Source organism: Mirounga angustirostris, unplaced genomic scaffold (assembly GCF_029215605.1).
Source record: "Mirounga angustirostris isolate CCGP_5_RB_7025 unplaced genomic scaffold, mMirAng1.0.hap1 SCAF_11, whole genome shotgun sequence".
NCBI lineage: Eukaryota > Metazoa > Chordata > Mammalia > Carnivora > Phocidae > Mirounga > Mirounga angustirostris.
Window position 1 is genome coordinate 26,639,305 of NW_026991719.1, and position 16,396 is coordinate 26,655,700.

The 16,396-nt window shown below is 41.4% G+C and overlaps 1 protein-coding gene across 14 annotated transcripts in view; it reads right to left on the minus strand.

The window, feature by feature from the left end:
* The window catches only part of DMD (dystrophin), a 2,113,108-nt gene that overhangs the window by 77,286 nt on the left and 2,019,426 nt on the right, over window positions 1–16,396 (minus strand). For all 14 annotated transcript variants that reach the window (XM_064573900.1, XM_064573902.1, XM_064573903.1 and 11 more), the window contains 3 exons: window positions 16,078–16,279; window positions 13,342–13,427; window positions 11,020–11,177 (listed from right to left, as the gene is read on the minus strand). In XM_064573900.1, coding sequence (XP_064429970.1) covers window positions 11,020–11,177; window positions 13,342–13,427; window positions 16,078–16,279 — 446 coding nt within the window. The remainder of the gene's footprint in view (window positions 1–11,019; window positions 11,178–13,341; window positions 13,428–16,077; window positions 16,280–16,396) is intronic.

Here is a 16,396-nt window from a genome sequence, read left to right on the forward strand (position 1 = left end):
TGTTTAGTAATTAAAAAAGAATGAAGTATGGATATAGACAATATGAATAAATCTGTTATACTGAGTAAAAGCCAGGCAAAAATGGGTATATCCTATAAAATTCCATTTGCATAGAATTACAGACTATGCAAAATAATCCATAGTGACAGAAAGCAGGTTGTCATCTAGAGATGGGGATGGTGGTAGGGCAACTGGGAGGACCTGGAAGGATTACCAAGTGGCCGAAAAATACTTTTTGGTGTGATAGATATGCTCATTTTGATTGCCGCGATGGATTCATCACGTGAACACATGTCAAAATTTATCAAATTGCACACTTTAAAAGTTAAGAAGTTTAAAAATGAACAATTCATTAATAGAGAAGATACGAGAAATAAAAAAAAAACAACTTGGGGACACGTAGCTCCTGATATAATACGTTTAACTATGTTACAGATGAATAAAGGCTCAAAGAAGTTAAGGAAACAGCTCAAGATGATTATTTTAATACTTCAATATGTACACATAAAGTAGGCTTAAAAAGTAAAGACAGAAATGATTTCTGAGGAGAACAGACAGGCTGATCTCTGAAATCTTTGGAATCTTTAACCTGTCTGAGAGTTCTAGAGGCTCTGATATCTAAGTAAGGCCTACCTGAAACAATGCCCAGCTACTAAATCTTCAACATAATTCTATACTCATCTACTGACAGCTGTATGAAAGTACAAAAATCACTGTGATAAACACATACTCCTATCTTTCTGATCACCTCCTTTGCCCCTTCTTTTCGGTAATGTGTTTCCTTCCTCCTTCCATTACATGCTATGGCATGTATAAGCTATAAGGACTAACAGGTTCGGGTCGATCTATACTGAAGTAGCATAAAAGGCAAAGAAGAAACAGAAAAGCCTATGAGCATCTCATTCTTCATGAGCACATAGCTCTTGTTACATGCTTTGGTTAACTTGTCACTCCTATAAAAGAGCTGGCTGACACAGAAATGTATGTATGTATGTATGTATTTATAAAGATTTTACTTATGTACTTGAGAGAGGGAATGAGCAGTGGGGAGGGGCAGAGGGAGAAGGAGAAGCAGACTCCCCACTGAGCAGGAAGCCCAATGCTGGATTCAATCCCAGAACCCTGAGATCATTGCCTGAGCTGAAAGCAGACACTTAACCCACTGAGCCACCCAGGTGCCCCCTGAAATGTATTTATTAAATGTATGTTTACATTGCTATGGAGGAAAAGGACCATCTGTACATTGGCATTTTAGGTAACACCATGGCAAAAAGCGTATCCAAAGGCAGCTCAGTCAGGAGAAGTCTCTTCTCTTGTATATTCAACATCACTTTGGATGTCTGTGGTGATACTCAAAAACAGCAAGGGGAGAAGTGGAAACTCTTCTTTACAGAAGAAACCCAGCTACTACGTATGGAAAGGTAGAATCAGAAAATCTTAGGCAACCACCAATGTCATCTTTGAATTAGAAAAGCATCATCAGGGGAGGCTAAAATTATAGGGTGAAAGGTTGTTAAGGAAAAGGATAGCCATAGAGTCTCAAAATATCACACAAATGACTTCCTAATGACAAAGGGAAAAGGACACTTTTACAAAGGAAATATCTGGCAGACACTGTCTTAACATACTTAGCATTATCAGTAAAAAACAAGGAGTTATTTTGTCCCGCCAGATGTGACATCGTGAGGAGACAACATCATCTCTGTTGTCTTCCGGCCAAAAAATTTTAACCTGAATCTAATCAGGAGGAAATAACTAGAAAAATCCCGAATATAGGACATTCTTCAAGAGAAGTGGCCTGAGCTCTTCAAAAATGTCAGGGTCATGAATGAGGAAAAAAAAATGTGAGGGGACTGTTCAGATTCAGTGAAAGTACAGAGACATGACAAGCAAATCCAAGACAAAAACCTTGACTAGATCCTAGAAGAAAAGAGCCACCCATAAGGAACATTCTAGGGCAATGGGGAAATTTCAGTGTGGACTGCATGACAGATGATGTTACTGCATCAACGTAAAATCTGTGTGATGGTAGCTTTGCAGTTATGGAGGAGGAAGTCCTTAAAAAAAAAAAAACGTGTGGTGAAGCGTTTAGGGGTTTATGTTTGATGTTGTGATGTCCTTTGACTTTTAAATAGTAAAGGGAAAAACCACGCTTGTGTGTGTATTCAAATACACGTACCTACACGGAGTGAGTGGGAGGAAGGGGAATGTTCGTGGGATAAAATGCTCACCAAAGGCTGTATGTATGAGATGTATGGCTGCTCACTATGCTAGCCTTTCCATTCTTTTTATGCTTGAAATTTTTCCAAAAGAAAATGCTGGTTGGAAACCACGGTTTCTTCCAAATCACCCCTTCATGGGGGAGGGCAAGGCAGGTGGGAGGGTAAGAGTAACTGTGTCTTTTTTTTTTTTTTAAGATTTTATTTATTTGACAGAGAGAGAGAGCGCGCACGAGCGCTCGCGTGCACAAGCAGGGAGAGGGGCAGAGGGAGAAGCAGGCTCCCTGCTGAGCTGGGAGCCCACCGTGGGGCTCAATCCCAGGACTCTGGGATCATGACCTGAGCTGAAGGCAGACGCCCAACGGTCGGAGCCACCCAGGTGCCAAAGAGTGACTTTAATAATTGTTAAAGGGTGGGGGGAGATAGCATTGATGTCACTGGTATAAAACGTGAAAAGCTCTTCAGGATTACTTTTCTCAAAAAATACAAACCTAACACCAAACTGACTTCCTCTCTGTTCTCTTAGCTACACTGTGCCTAAAACATCCTCTCATACTCTGCCTAGATGTGCTTTTCCAAGGTATTTGTGAATTTTCAGCATAAAAAAGTTTAAAAATCCCCACATTCACAGACATTTTTCATGTTTGAAATAAAGATGGAGAGGTCAAGAGTTGTATTTGTGAGACAAGAAGAAGTAAAAGGCTTCCTGTAACTGCTGTCTTGGGTAGAAATCAAGTATTTTATTTAAAGTTCTGAAGATAATGAGCAGGTTGGAGGCCAGCAGTCACTGTTCTAAAATATTAATCAGGACTCTGAATTACCCATTAAAGATAAAATCAGCCCAAACAATAACACACAGTGATTATCCACTCTTCATTTACATGTTCAAGGACAACTGTCCTGACCTCAGGCTCTCCACTCCACCTGACTAGTAAACCAATTAACACCATGGCTCCAGGGAACGTAAGCAAATTTTTAAATCTATGCAAATCCATAAGTATGCTCCACATTAATTTATGCTAGAGAGTTCTTACTTAACAGAAAAGTTTCACACATATATATATCACAGAATATACTTGCTCAAGTATGTATCAGGACATGTTTGGCTAAAGTTCAAGATATAATGTTAACTCTTCATTTGAAATCCAGTTTAGGGAAAGGCAAAACCATAGGAACAGAAAACAGAGTAATGGTTTCCAGAAACTGGGAGCAGGCGGGATGACACAAAGGTAGGGGGAATTTTAGGGGTGATGGAAATGTTCTGTGTCTTGACTGGAGTGATGGTGAAACAATGCATTTGTCTAAACTCATAGAACTGACCACCGGAATAAATTTAACTGCATGGTTCTTTTTTTAAAATGTAGCTTTGAAAAAAGATAGAAAAGATTTTAAAACTATTTTATCAGGGGTGCCTGGGTGGCTCGGTCAGTTAAAAGTCCGACTCTTGATTTTGGCTCAGTTCGTGATCTCAGGGTCGTGAGACTGAGCCCTGCATCAGGCTCTGTGCTGGACATGGAGCCTGCTTAAGATTCTCTCTTTCTCTCTGCCACCTGCCTCTAAAAAAATAAATAATATTTTATCAAATGCCAAAAAAAGAACCCAACCGCAAACAAAAAACCTCTAGCTGTTAGAGAATCAAGATACACTAAGGACCCTGGATAAACAGATAAGGACACCACAGGAGGAAGTACTACACTATCCCTCATCTTAAATAACCTTGTAGAAAGAACCTTCCATTAAAAATTCAATTTATAAGCCAGTGACAAACAAGGAAAAAAGCAAATGGCAATACTGAACTCATGTTTCCTTGTTTCCATGAGTTTTTTGGGTAAGTTTCAGTGTGAATTAGAATGGTGAACTGATGAAATCTAGAATATTCTTCCAACTGAATGCATGGCTCTCAAAAAAATTTGTTTTCATTAGCACCTCTGACTCAACTCTTGTGGGAAGGGAAGGGAAAGACGGAAGGAGGGAGAAAGGAAGGCAGGGAGGAAGGAAGGACGGAGGAAATTTGGTCATAACAATGAAGTACTACTTTAGACATTTGAGCAAAGAGGGACGCCTGGGTGGCTCAGTCAGTTGAGTGTCTGACTTTGGCTCAGGTCATGATCTCAACAGTTGCCTTTAGCTTTGGGACCGAGCCCTGTGTAGGGCTAGGTGCTGAGCGGGGAGTCGGCTTCTCCCTCTCCCTCTGCCCCACCCCAACTGGTGAGCTCTCTCTCTGTCTCAAGTAAATAAATAAAATCTTTTTTAAAAAAAAGAATGTTGAGCCTGTGTAGGGCCCTGTGTAGGGCTAGGTGCTGAGCGGGGAGTTTGCTTCTCCCTCTCCCTCTGCCCCCACCCCAGCTGGTGCTCTCTCTCTGTCTCAAGTAAGTAAATAAAATCTTTTTTTAAAAAAAAATGTTGAGCAAAAGGACACCAATTATCTTCTTTAGCAGTTTAAGTGTATGAATGAAATAGGTTTCAACTATAACACAAACCTACCCTCAAAATCCTGAAGAAAATAACCATCACCCCACACTGAGAAGTTAACCACACAAACCACAACAAATTAAATGGATAACTATGAAGCTAAACCCACCATAGTTGGTAATTAAAAAAACCTAGCAATTGAGAAGCAAGAGTCAACTCAAGACAATATTGATAATACTCTGAGATAAAAGGTCCTTCCTGAAAATCTGCAGGAATTCTGTCCATAAGCAGGCCCAATAGCATGGTGAAACTACCTCTATGCATACCTAATTGTAGTAAGTTACTACTACTGTAGTTATTAGTCAGTATCCATCATGAGTTCAAGGAAACATGAGTTCAACATTTACCACCAAAAGGGTGTAAAAAGAATGTTTATGGAACTGAAGAGCCCATATTTCGATTACTGAACAAAAAGCTGAAGGCAACCTAAGCAAAGTATAATTTTTAGGAGTTATTTTAAGGATGGAAAATATAAAATGTGATCAATTGGCATGAGGAACGCTGTCAAACTGATTCAGAAGTGTCCTGGCATGGTATTTTCACACTCAGAGAGAAAACAGTATGTCGAGAGTCTCTAAAATCGAATCCACAGATGCTCGGTTATAGATAAAAGGAATTCTTAATCTTGGTAGGATATGCTCAAGTTACAATACACTTTAGATCATCGGAAGCTAACAGGTACTAAGTACCTCCCATGTGTCTGCAACAACTCTGAGCGCTCTGCCTTTACTGGCTCACTGCCCCACCCCCCCCAAGCATCCCCAGAGCACAGGGGCCAGAAAGGTTAAAAAACAGCAGAGCTGGGATTTGAACCCAGGCAGTTGGCTTCAGTGCCTATGCACCTAACCACTCTGCCACTCACTTCTCCAGGTTTTCTGGAATGATTATTTACATGAGAGAGAGAGAGAGAGACTTGCTCTCAATAGCTGAAATGGTAATTTATTCTCATTTCTGTATCATTCGCTATTACAGCAATGATGATATTCATTTTTGTCATACGAATATAAAAATTCACAGGACATATGAAAAAGCAACTTACTCATTTTAAATGCATGAATACAGGAGGCAGGAAACAGATGTAAAATAAACAGAATCTGGTGCCCAAGCTCTGTAGGTGAAGCCAACTGAATATAAAGTTGGTATACTCGAATCCATCTCAACAATGAAGTCCCTAAAATGTTTACAGAAGAAAACTCTACAAACTATCATGGGGGACGGGGGTACTTCTCAGGGCACTGCCAAATACCAATTTACAGATACATGACTCTTTTGTGGAGTCCCTTAAAGGTATAAAGTTTTCCCACTTAGAAGGCAATATTAGTTGGTTTCATTTGCAGGAAGACTTAGTCACCTGCCATTGGGAGTAGAATAGCCTAAATAAAGATCACGGGGCATGCGTGGTGTGTGTGAGCGTGCACGTACACATGCACTGTGGTAGTGATAAGGGTGTTCATTTATCCGTGTCATCCTATTATAACCAAAAATTCACATAAGGGATCATGTTTCTTAGCTCTTTGTTCAGTCTGGTATTTGAACCAGTTAAGCCATCTATTTCCACTCAGATGGTTTAGCAGAAGGAAATACTGGCTTGGAACATAGGGAACTTAGGCCTTCTGTCTAGATGGGACACGATACAACTGCAGTATGTAGAATGTAGTAAGTCCTGCCTCTCTGGGCTTCAGTTTTCTCAGCAGAAAAAGGAGACATGCGGTGAGTCTCCAAGGTTCCTTTGGGCAATCTGTGTGACTCACTGTCAGGGCCATGCCCAGCCTTACTCAGGTCCTAAGGATCATTCCACTCTGACAATGGAGCTGTTTCCATGGATTATGAACTGAAGAACAACCTGATGATGTGTTAATTGAAACAAACTAGTTTCAGGGTGCCTGAGTGGCTCAGTCAGTGAAGCGTCTGCCTCCCAGGGTCCTGGGATTGAGCCCCGCATCGGGCTCCCTGCTCTGCGGGGAGCCTGCTCCTCCCTCTCCTCTGCCCCTCACCCCACTTGTGCTCAGTCTCTGTCAAATGAATACTTCACTTCTACTACCCAAAAGAGTCAGTTTCCCACTACATGTGTTGACTGCAGTAAGCTTCTACAGTAGAAACATTATCCTGTTGCCTCATTTACTCTCAAAGAAGATACCACTGTCAAATCCATACATTTATGGATAATTCTCCTTTTTGATAGCCACAGATATGACTTCGGGTCCTGGCTTACTGGGTAATTCCTTGAAAGACCTATACTGATTTTTAAATATAGGCAAAACATTGTACTTCAGCATGATGGTGATTTCCATTATTCTCTGATTTAGAACTATTTTGGGGTTCTTCCCTAACTTTCTTTATTGTGGTTAAGTACACATACCCTAAAACTTACTATCTTACCCATTTTTAAGCGGCCAGTTCAGCAGTACTAAAGTCCATTCATCCTGTTGTGCATCCACGTCCAGACCGGAGAGAACCGGACCTGAGCTAAGGAGAGCTTTGCAAGATTGCCCAGTGAGCCCGGCACGTGCAAACAGCCCTCTCTCCCGGCCGCTCCTAGGCTCTTGCCTGAATCAGAAGCGACACCCTTCTAACTGTACCAACCCGAAAGAAGTAAGTTTTCTTCTGAAGTCAACTTCTCCTTCTGGATAGAAGGCATGCATTCGTAGGAGAAAACAAGGACTTCCCTCCTGTTTCCTGAGGTTTAGAAACAGAGGTCTTTGAGCACAACCTTGCTGAAGGAACCAGCCTGGCCCCAGTCCCAAGGTCTTTACACGTCAAACAAAGGGCAAAGGGCATTTTCACCAGTGTTAACTTTCGCTGCAGCAAACTGCACATTTTCATTTGCGGTGCACAGGGAACCGCGAGGTGCCCGCCAGAGCACCTGGCTGAGGGAGAGCACACCAGGGCCAGGATGGTGACCGTGAAGGAAACAAAATGGATCGGTTGAACCTGATTGCAAATGGCTAGCAAGTCGAGAGGCTTCCCAAACCTAAGTAACATAAACCCTGCCTGGCTCTGTACACCGAGAACGTGCCCAACATCCTACCAGTAACATCCCACTGCCAATACTCAACTTCTTTAAAAATGAGCATTCCTGTTACCCCCAAGTCCTGTATGTTCCCCTTTTGTTATGGCATCTTGTATTCCAGCAGGAAGCCAGAATAAAGCCCTATTATTTCACCTCGGGAGGGTGGGGAACAGAATCAAAATATGCGTATTTGGGACTGAGGTGATAAGTGGAGGTTTGGGGACACAGGAGTAGGAATTAAAGTCTTCTGCCAGTTGAGGGCCTTGAGGGGCAGAGGTAAATTATTCATCCATTTAAATAACAAGAAAAACACAACCCCCACCGCCTGCCCATTTCATTCTCCTCAAAAGACTGGTGAGATTCAAGGACAGAATTCATGTGAACAAATAGCAGGTATGATTATCAGTAGCAACGGTAACGATATTTATAAGCATAGTAGGTTCAAAGGGTAGGGAGACGCCGTTTCATGGAGGTGGAAGCCAACGGTGGGTAGCTATGGAAACAGATTAGGAAAGGTGTGAGAATCAGACAAATTAGGATTTATTCAGGGGGCCATGGGAAGAAACGGATTTTGACACATGCTATCATACAGCGAATACATTTCTCTAAAACCAGTACAAGAGCAGTAAGAGCAATGACAAGGTCAGGGTGTAGTAAATAGTAAGAGTGGCAAGGAAGGAGATCAGACGAAAGAGGTTTCTTTCTCTTAAAAACAAAAAAAAAGTTAGCACTTTACTCATTTTTTCCTAATTCTGAATATTCAAGGAAGAAAATTCAGAAAATACCATAGAGTAGAGAGAAGAAAATAACATCCACCTGTTACCCCTGTTCGTCTCTTGACAGATGTCTCCCCTAGGCTCACAGAAGACATTCCCAAGAGCTTGGAGACTGGCTAGCCAGAACACATTCACTAAATATGTGAGGACAGACTGAATTGCAAGTTTCGACACTGAGAAGAGAGCGTTGCTATTACCAAGACAGAGACATGTGGTCAGGGAAGAACGGGGGGCATCCAGCCAAAGGATGCGGCACGTGGAAGTACAGGGACATGGCTCCTGATAAGGGCACAGCATTTGGGAAGGCAGAGCTTCTGTTCGGTGACCCCTTGTCCTGACTCCCACTCAAGAGAGTCAAGAGGCGAGATCTTACTTATTCCTACCAAAGAAATGATAATTATACGACGTGATAGCAGGGCTAACTAGCACAGTAATGGCAATCACATTACAATATACTAATGTATCGAGTCAACGTGTTGTACACCTTACATTTACACCGTGTAATGTCAAGTATTTTGTATATTTCAACTAAAAAAAGAGCCAGGGGGCGCTTGGGTGGCTCATTCAGTTGAGCGTCAGACTCTTGGTTTTGGCTCAGGTCATGATCTCATGATCATGAGATCGAGTCCCCCCACCCCTCCCACTGGGCTCCATGCTCAGTGGGGAGTCTGCTTGAGATTCTCTCCCTCTAAAAAAGAGCGAGAGTCTGCAGGGAGGGTGGCGGTAGCTGCAGCCCCAGGCAGTCCTGTGGCCCATGGGACAAGGGCTCCAGTGGTTCTTGATGTCTGTCGGCTGTCGGCAGACTTCCATTCTGACCCTTACTCTCAACCCAAGCCACAGTACACACATAACTGTGTGCCTATGCATTTATATCAACACGTGTGTGCTTCACAGCTAGAAATTTAAAGAGTAACTGAAATTTGATTAAAGAGAAAACAATGCTTAGGAAAAACAACTCAGGCCATTACAGGTTGTTTTCTAACTGGACTTAAAAAAATGAATCTGGATTATTTGTGGCCATTACTATTCATTTCATGAAAATTACTTGTGTCTCCATTCTGGAATAGAGTACAAAAAAAAATCTAGAGGTACTGATAATCTATTTACATTTTGGGAAGTTTGAGCATGAGGCAAAAAAGGATTTATTTCTCCACATCTATTTTACATTTCTAGCTACTGTGCCTTAACTTTAGCACAACAATCCAAACAGTATGTCCAACGCTAAATAAGGTGGCTTATTATGTGGGCATTTCGTCGGTGTGCCTGGTTAACTTTTAAATGAATGCTCAAACGGCTTTAAACATCTAAATATTCACAACATTCTGCCTGGGAGGCCTTCTGTGGTTTTAGCCTAGTCTGTGGTCAAAGACCACAGGTCTAACCAGGTTATCTGGTGATCTCTAGAGCTAGTTCTATTGTTCATGGGATCACTATGGATTGAGAAACCCCATAAAAGAAAAACAGCTCCTAGCATGAAAACAAAAACCAACCAACCAACCAACCAAAGACCACTGTGAATAACTGGATACTGCAAATATCTCACTCTTTCAGGGCCGGTGGTATTACAAAGAGGAACAACTTTTGACAACAAGCCATCCGGAAATATGTATCAAAAGCCACAAAACTCTTTTAGTCTGGTAATCCCATTCCTGAGAATTTATCCTAAGGGAAAACTTCAACCAAGGAAAACAGCTAAATGCATAAAGATGTTCACTGCAGCATTACCTACCTCAGCAAACAATGGAAACAGCCTATGTGTCTCTCAATGGAGTGCTGGAAGAGGATGTTTCTGGGGGAACTGACTGTGGTATGGAAGAGGCCCCAGGATGGGATAAGAGAATGGACAAGCCATGTGTTGGGCTAGGGATGGACACCAGCAGAGCATAAACTTCTGACCTTGTTATATGCAGAGTCACCAATCAGGCCTTCAGATTATAGAGGAAGGTCAAAGCTACAGAAGGACAACTTCAAAAAGTGATAGTCAGGGACGCCTGGGTGGCTCAGTCGGTTAAGCATCTGCCTTCGGCTCAGGTCATGATCCCGGGGTCCTGGGATCAAGTCCCGCATCGGGCTCCCTGCTCAGTTGGGAGTCTGCTTCTCCCTCTGCCCCTCCCCCTGCTCGTGCTGCCTCTCTTTCTCAAATAAATAAAATCTTTAAAAAAAAAAAAAAGAATAAAGGAAAAAAAGACTAAGAAACTTAAAAGACTCACCTACAAAAGTTAGTTTCTTATTTACAAAGGATTTCTGTGGCTGGAGATTTATTTCCTCCCTTGCTGAACCACCGCAGACTCCCTTCCCTCCCGGTACCTTATTAACCACAGGGTCCCTACTGTAGAGATTTCTTTTCCTTCGTCTGTACTGTCCTCTCTCCCAAAACCCAGAGTCCAGAAGCCACTGCCTTCAGAGGTTTCAAGTATCAATCCCTTCCTAACTGCCTACACGGGAACTAATGTGAGAAACTCAAGTTGTGTGTTTTTATTTTTTCATTAATTTCTAAAATGCAAAAAAAGAAACAAGTTACTTAAGAAGGTGAATAACTCACAAACTGGAAGCAGCTCCTGACACTCGGCTCAATGTTACTGCCCCCGAAGGATGCGACTTCACCCAACTGTCTTGGGATTTGGATGGAGTCATGCAGGAGGAGGCCCAGCCTGCGCTGGTCACAAAATCCTGTTGAACTTGCCACTTGCTTGAAAAGGTCTACAAAAGGAAGAAGAGCATTTCAATAATCAAAAAGCAGCACCACGTCGATGCTAGCAGAACCTACCAACCACCTGAATTCCAAGCACTACTTATTGAGAGCAGCCAGTATTCCCACAGATAAGGGTTCCTTCTAATTCACGCTCATCTGCACATTTACTATTTTTATGGATCAAGTTAATCATCACTGTGTGTATACAGAAAGCGTGACAGCTTTTAAATAAACTACAGTCCTGCAAGAAACGTGAGTTTACATACAGTCTTGACACCTAAATTTTCCTAAGCTAAAACGTAATCCTTTGGGAACTATTTCATATATAGGATGTAACCACTATCATAAAATAAATATTTTAGCAGTAAGAGCCATGTAACTGGTCCAAAGCACCATCCCCTTTGGACATGAGAGATTCAAAAATGTACCCCAAATTGGAACTTCTTTATGAAGTCCTAAGATCATTGAGTTTGTTGCATGTATTCCCACAGGCTCCTGTATATATTTGTAACTTAGTTCCAATCACTTTATACTGTCATTGATCTAATACATGCCAGTCTTTGTGGCTGAAAAATGATAACTCCCATGAGAGCAGGGGCCATATTTGGTCAGCTGTGTATGAGAAATGTCACGGAATGAATGAACACACCCAACACTTCCCATGTATGTCTTGTTCTCAGAAATAAAATCATTTCAATCATACCTTGTATTCAAAGAAAAGTTGCCAACAAAAGGAAATTCAAGGAAGCTTTTCCTTTTCATACGCACATTTTAAACTCTATTTGAATATTTTAACCAGGTATCTAAGATGTCAGTGACAAAAGCGAGGCAGCACGCACACCTTCTACCACCTCTCCGATACACATGCACAGATTTTTTTTTTCAAAGTTATGAATTCTCTTCACCTGTCCCAATTTGAAGTTCATATTCTTGTGTCACCAACCTCAAAACAAGTTCCCTCTTAGTCATTTGAAACACAGGCTCAAAGCTCCCTTTGGTATTACAATGGGCTGGTACCATACCATTGATAAGGTTAGGTGACAAACTAACCTGTAAGTAATTCCACTATTTAAAGAAGGAAAACCCACAGAAATATTCTACTTTACCCAAAATACCTTTTTAAATGGTTAATGAAAGCCGTTCAGTTCTCTTTCTTTGGATCCGAGGATTAAAAAAAAAAACAAAACACACTCAAGTGAAAACGACATAAAAGTGAGAGCTAAAAGGGCCTGTGTATTTTGTGGCTTACTCCTGGGGGGAAATAAGCAGTAGGACACAGAGGGGCTTTGGAGAAATTCATTCTCTTTTATCTCCTGCCCATCCTTAAGCTCAGCACATCTCAGCCCTGTGTGGCTAGACATTAGGGGAAAAGAGAAATGACATGATAGGCGAGGTTTGCTTAATATTCCTACCATCAAAACTTCTTACAAGCCTTTAAAGGTGAAAAACAAGTACAGTCCTTCACAATGGGAAAGGAAAGAACGCTCGCTTCCATTGCTCCTCTAGCATTTGCTTTTCATTTGGATTCACACAGTTTAAGTCGAAGAACCCAAGAGTTAACCAAAAGGAAATTCTATAAGGTGATATTTACCCTGTAAGAAATGGCAAGCGATCTGTGTCTCACGTAATAAAATGTTAGTCACGTCACAGAAGTGGATATGTCTGTACAACTTGCAGTAAGATGATTACAAAATAAACAATGTTTCTGGAACACGAATGCCAGATAGTACTCTTTAAATAAGAATCCAAAGACTAAGCAAGGGCATGGATTAAACCTTCACATTTATTTTTCTGACTTTTCCAAAGGGGTTAGGAAATCAGACTTTATCCTCTAGGAACATGTGTTTTATTCAGACACAGTCGATGTAATGTAAAATAATACTTGGACTGGAGGAGTTAATCCTCATTCTCTATTTAAATACCTGCCATTTCGTGTTTGACAGACAACGGCACAAACCAAGTTTTAGGACACTAAAAAGCAGTTCTGTAACTTACAAGAGGAACCCACTGTCACCGCAACGCAAGGCATTCCCCATCTCAAACTGGGGTAATTAGCCAACGTTAATAAAAGAACAGAGTTAACCCCCCACCCCTAATTCAAGTGCTTTCTCTCTAATAAATAAAAATAAAATAAAAAAAAAAAAAAGAACAGAGTTAATACACATGACTTACATCTGTACTTGTCTTCCAAATGGGCTTTGCACAGAGAAATGATGCCAGTTTTAAAAGACAGGACCCGGATCCTCCCTGTTCGTCCCCTATTATGAATAATCAAACCAGAAAACAATTACTGACACTTTAGTAGATGGTAAACACTTCTTAAGAAAAAAAAAAAAAAAAGGAAAAACAAACCCTTGGATACGGGAACTCTACTGACCACTGTTGTATGAAACCAATGGTCTTATTAAGAACTTGTCTATTCATTATGTACTATCTTTGTTATCTGCCTTATCTATTTGGCTCATGGCCTAGAATGCAATGGAAATGTGACCACTTTGACCCAGGAACTTTTACCAAGTTTTCGATTCTTAAAAGCCCTTATTTAGGGGTGCCTGGGTGGCTCAGTCGGTTAAGCGTCTGCCTTCGGCTCAGGTCATGATCTCAGGGTTCTGGAATCGAGCCCCGCGTCGGGCTCCCTGGTCCGCGGAGAGCCTGCTTCTCCCTCTCCCTCTGCCTGCCGCTCTGCCTATCTGTGCTCTCTCTCTATGTCTCTGTCAAATAAATAAATAAAATCCTTTTTTTTTTAAAAAAAAAAAAAAGCCCTTACTTGAATTGTAACAGTAGCTCTACATGAAAAGAGTAAGAAATATCCTTCTATTCAATGGAGAGCCCCCTGGGTGTTTAAGTTGGTCAGTGGGAGGATTACTACTGTGCTTATTGAAGCCCCCCCCCAAGGAAAACCCAGCACTCCCAGATTGGCATCAGACTGCCCTTGATTGAGAAGACACTCACTCACTCGAGGCGACATGCCACATACTATAAAATACACACATTTAGCTTAAGAAAAATACAACATCCTCTATTAAAGAACACTCAAATATATGATCTTAAAGAGCAATTTAAAAACAACCTATTGCAGGGGCGCCTGGGTGGCTCAGTTGGTTAAGCGACTGCCTTCGGCTCAGGTCATGATCCCGGAGTCCCTGGATCGAGTCCCGCATTGGGCTTCCTGCTCAGCGGGGAGCCTGCTTCTCCCTCTGACCCTCCCCCCTCTCATGTGCTCTCTCTCATTCTCTGTCAAATAAATAAATAAAATCTTTAAAAAAATAAAAATAAAAATAAAAACAACCTATTGCTATATCGGTGTTTTAAATATGTTTACACTTTCACTTTTCCTATAAAGCTGAAATAAAGCATTCCTCATGACAAACTTATAAATGGTTCATTTTATCTGTGGGAAAAAAATGGAACACGAAAATGAAAAATGTTCCATTTTGTAGAAAACGATTTTCAATAATTCGCAGCTTTTATCTTGTGAGAGAAAGAAAGTGAACCTTACATGGTGCTTAAAGAGAGAGAGAGAGAGATTATAGAATAATTTTCCCACCTAGCACTTCAAAACTGCAAACAATATGTCCCAACTGGATTTACTTTGGGTGAACAATGTGCTCAACTTTTTAACTGGTACAATTTACTAAATCCCTTAGTCAAACAGGATCCTAATCCATTAACCAAATTACGATCATTGGAAGGTTTCCTTATCTTTTCACCTCTTTAAAAAAGGCAAATTAAAGTTTAACAAGTAAACTTCATAAAGTGTAACTCAGGTCTTCAAGGAGTTAAAACTGTCCCCAAGTAATTGTGAGGCAGGTAGAAGGGAAGTTCTATATACTCAGACGTCATCTGCAAAGAGCACACTGCCAAAACGTATGTGAAGGAACACCTGAGTACAAACCCTTATCAGAGCAAATGTTAAGGGTAATCCACAAATAAAATCCAATATGTTCAAGGGCTTGGTAAATAATTATCAGAATTAAACAGCCAGGTGGTCTTGGAATTCAAAAAGGACTACCTTATCAAAATAACAAGGAAAAAAGTATACATTTTAATCACAGAGGTGGCAGAAATCTACAACAAAGGCAAAACAGCGGAAATGCACCTCTTCTTAGAAAACCTTCCCAGATTTCCAAAGGGGGATAATTCTCGTTGGCATGTGAAATGAGGCATGCAATCATTTTAAGGTCTAAGAAGAATTCAGTCAAAATTCAAACCAATTCTGTCTGCTACCCTCCTCAACTGCCTTCAGTGAGCTCAAGACAAAAACAAGAACTGGGGATACCTCCTGTGTGCAATCCAAAAGAAAGAAACAAGTACTCTCCAAGAGAGTGATGAAGGGAGGTGTCGAACAGAAACTCTGTAGGACGCTATAAAACTTCCTCAGTTTGAGAAGCCGAGTTGGCTCCATTAAGGGCTTATTCTCGTTTTGTTTGGCTTATCAATTCACGATCTTCCGCAAAAAGCTCCTGCGTATCAGCGAACGCTCTTCAGATCTGGTGACAGGTGTGCCAGCATCCCCAAGAGCACACCCATTTCTGCCACTGAGTGGGAGCCGCCCCCGAAGTGGATGGAGGAATTCAAATTACACAGGCAAGAAAAGGCTACACACTGACTCATTCTACTATTTGAAACATGAGTATGAAAAATGAGTATCTCAGGGTTTTGTTTGTTTTCTGAGAGCAATCTACATTCTAGCTCTTACCTCCTAGTTCATCCAAATATTTTTCAGCTTCAGTGAATGCAAAAATGATTTATCACAGGGACAGCACTGGCTCACAGGGCTTCATGAACCTTTCATCCTGAGGACAGTATTTCTAGACTGGGGCCCCTGTTGTGATGCTAATTACACCCGCACCATTCTGGAAACTAAGCTTCCCATGGCAGAGTCCGTAAAGAGCTTGCCATACGTACGTGTCATAAACATTCAGCAGCCAATTGAGACACATATCCACACAGAGAGGGACGTTGACCAGATTGTTGTGTTCTTGCTCCAGGCGATCATAAATAGTGGTCAGACAATTAATGACCTGCAGAATGTCCATGGGCTGGTCATTTTGCTTGAGGTTGTGCTGGTCCAAGGCATCGCAGGCCGCCGACAGGCTCAAGAGATCCACTGCAAAAGCCACAAAAAATCACAAGTGATTCCGAGGGGAAAATCCTCCTTTCACTCTTTTTCCCTTTCCTTGGAAAATCCTGGTCGGGTTGTCTCGTACTCTTTAGTGAACACCAA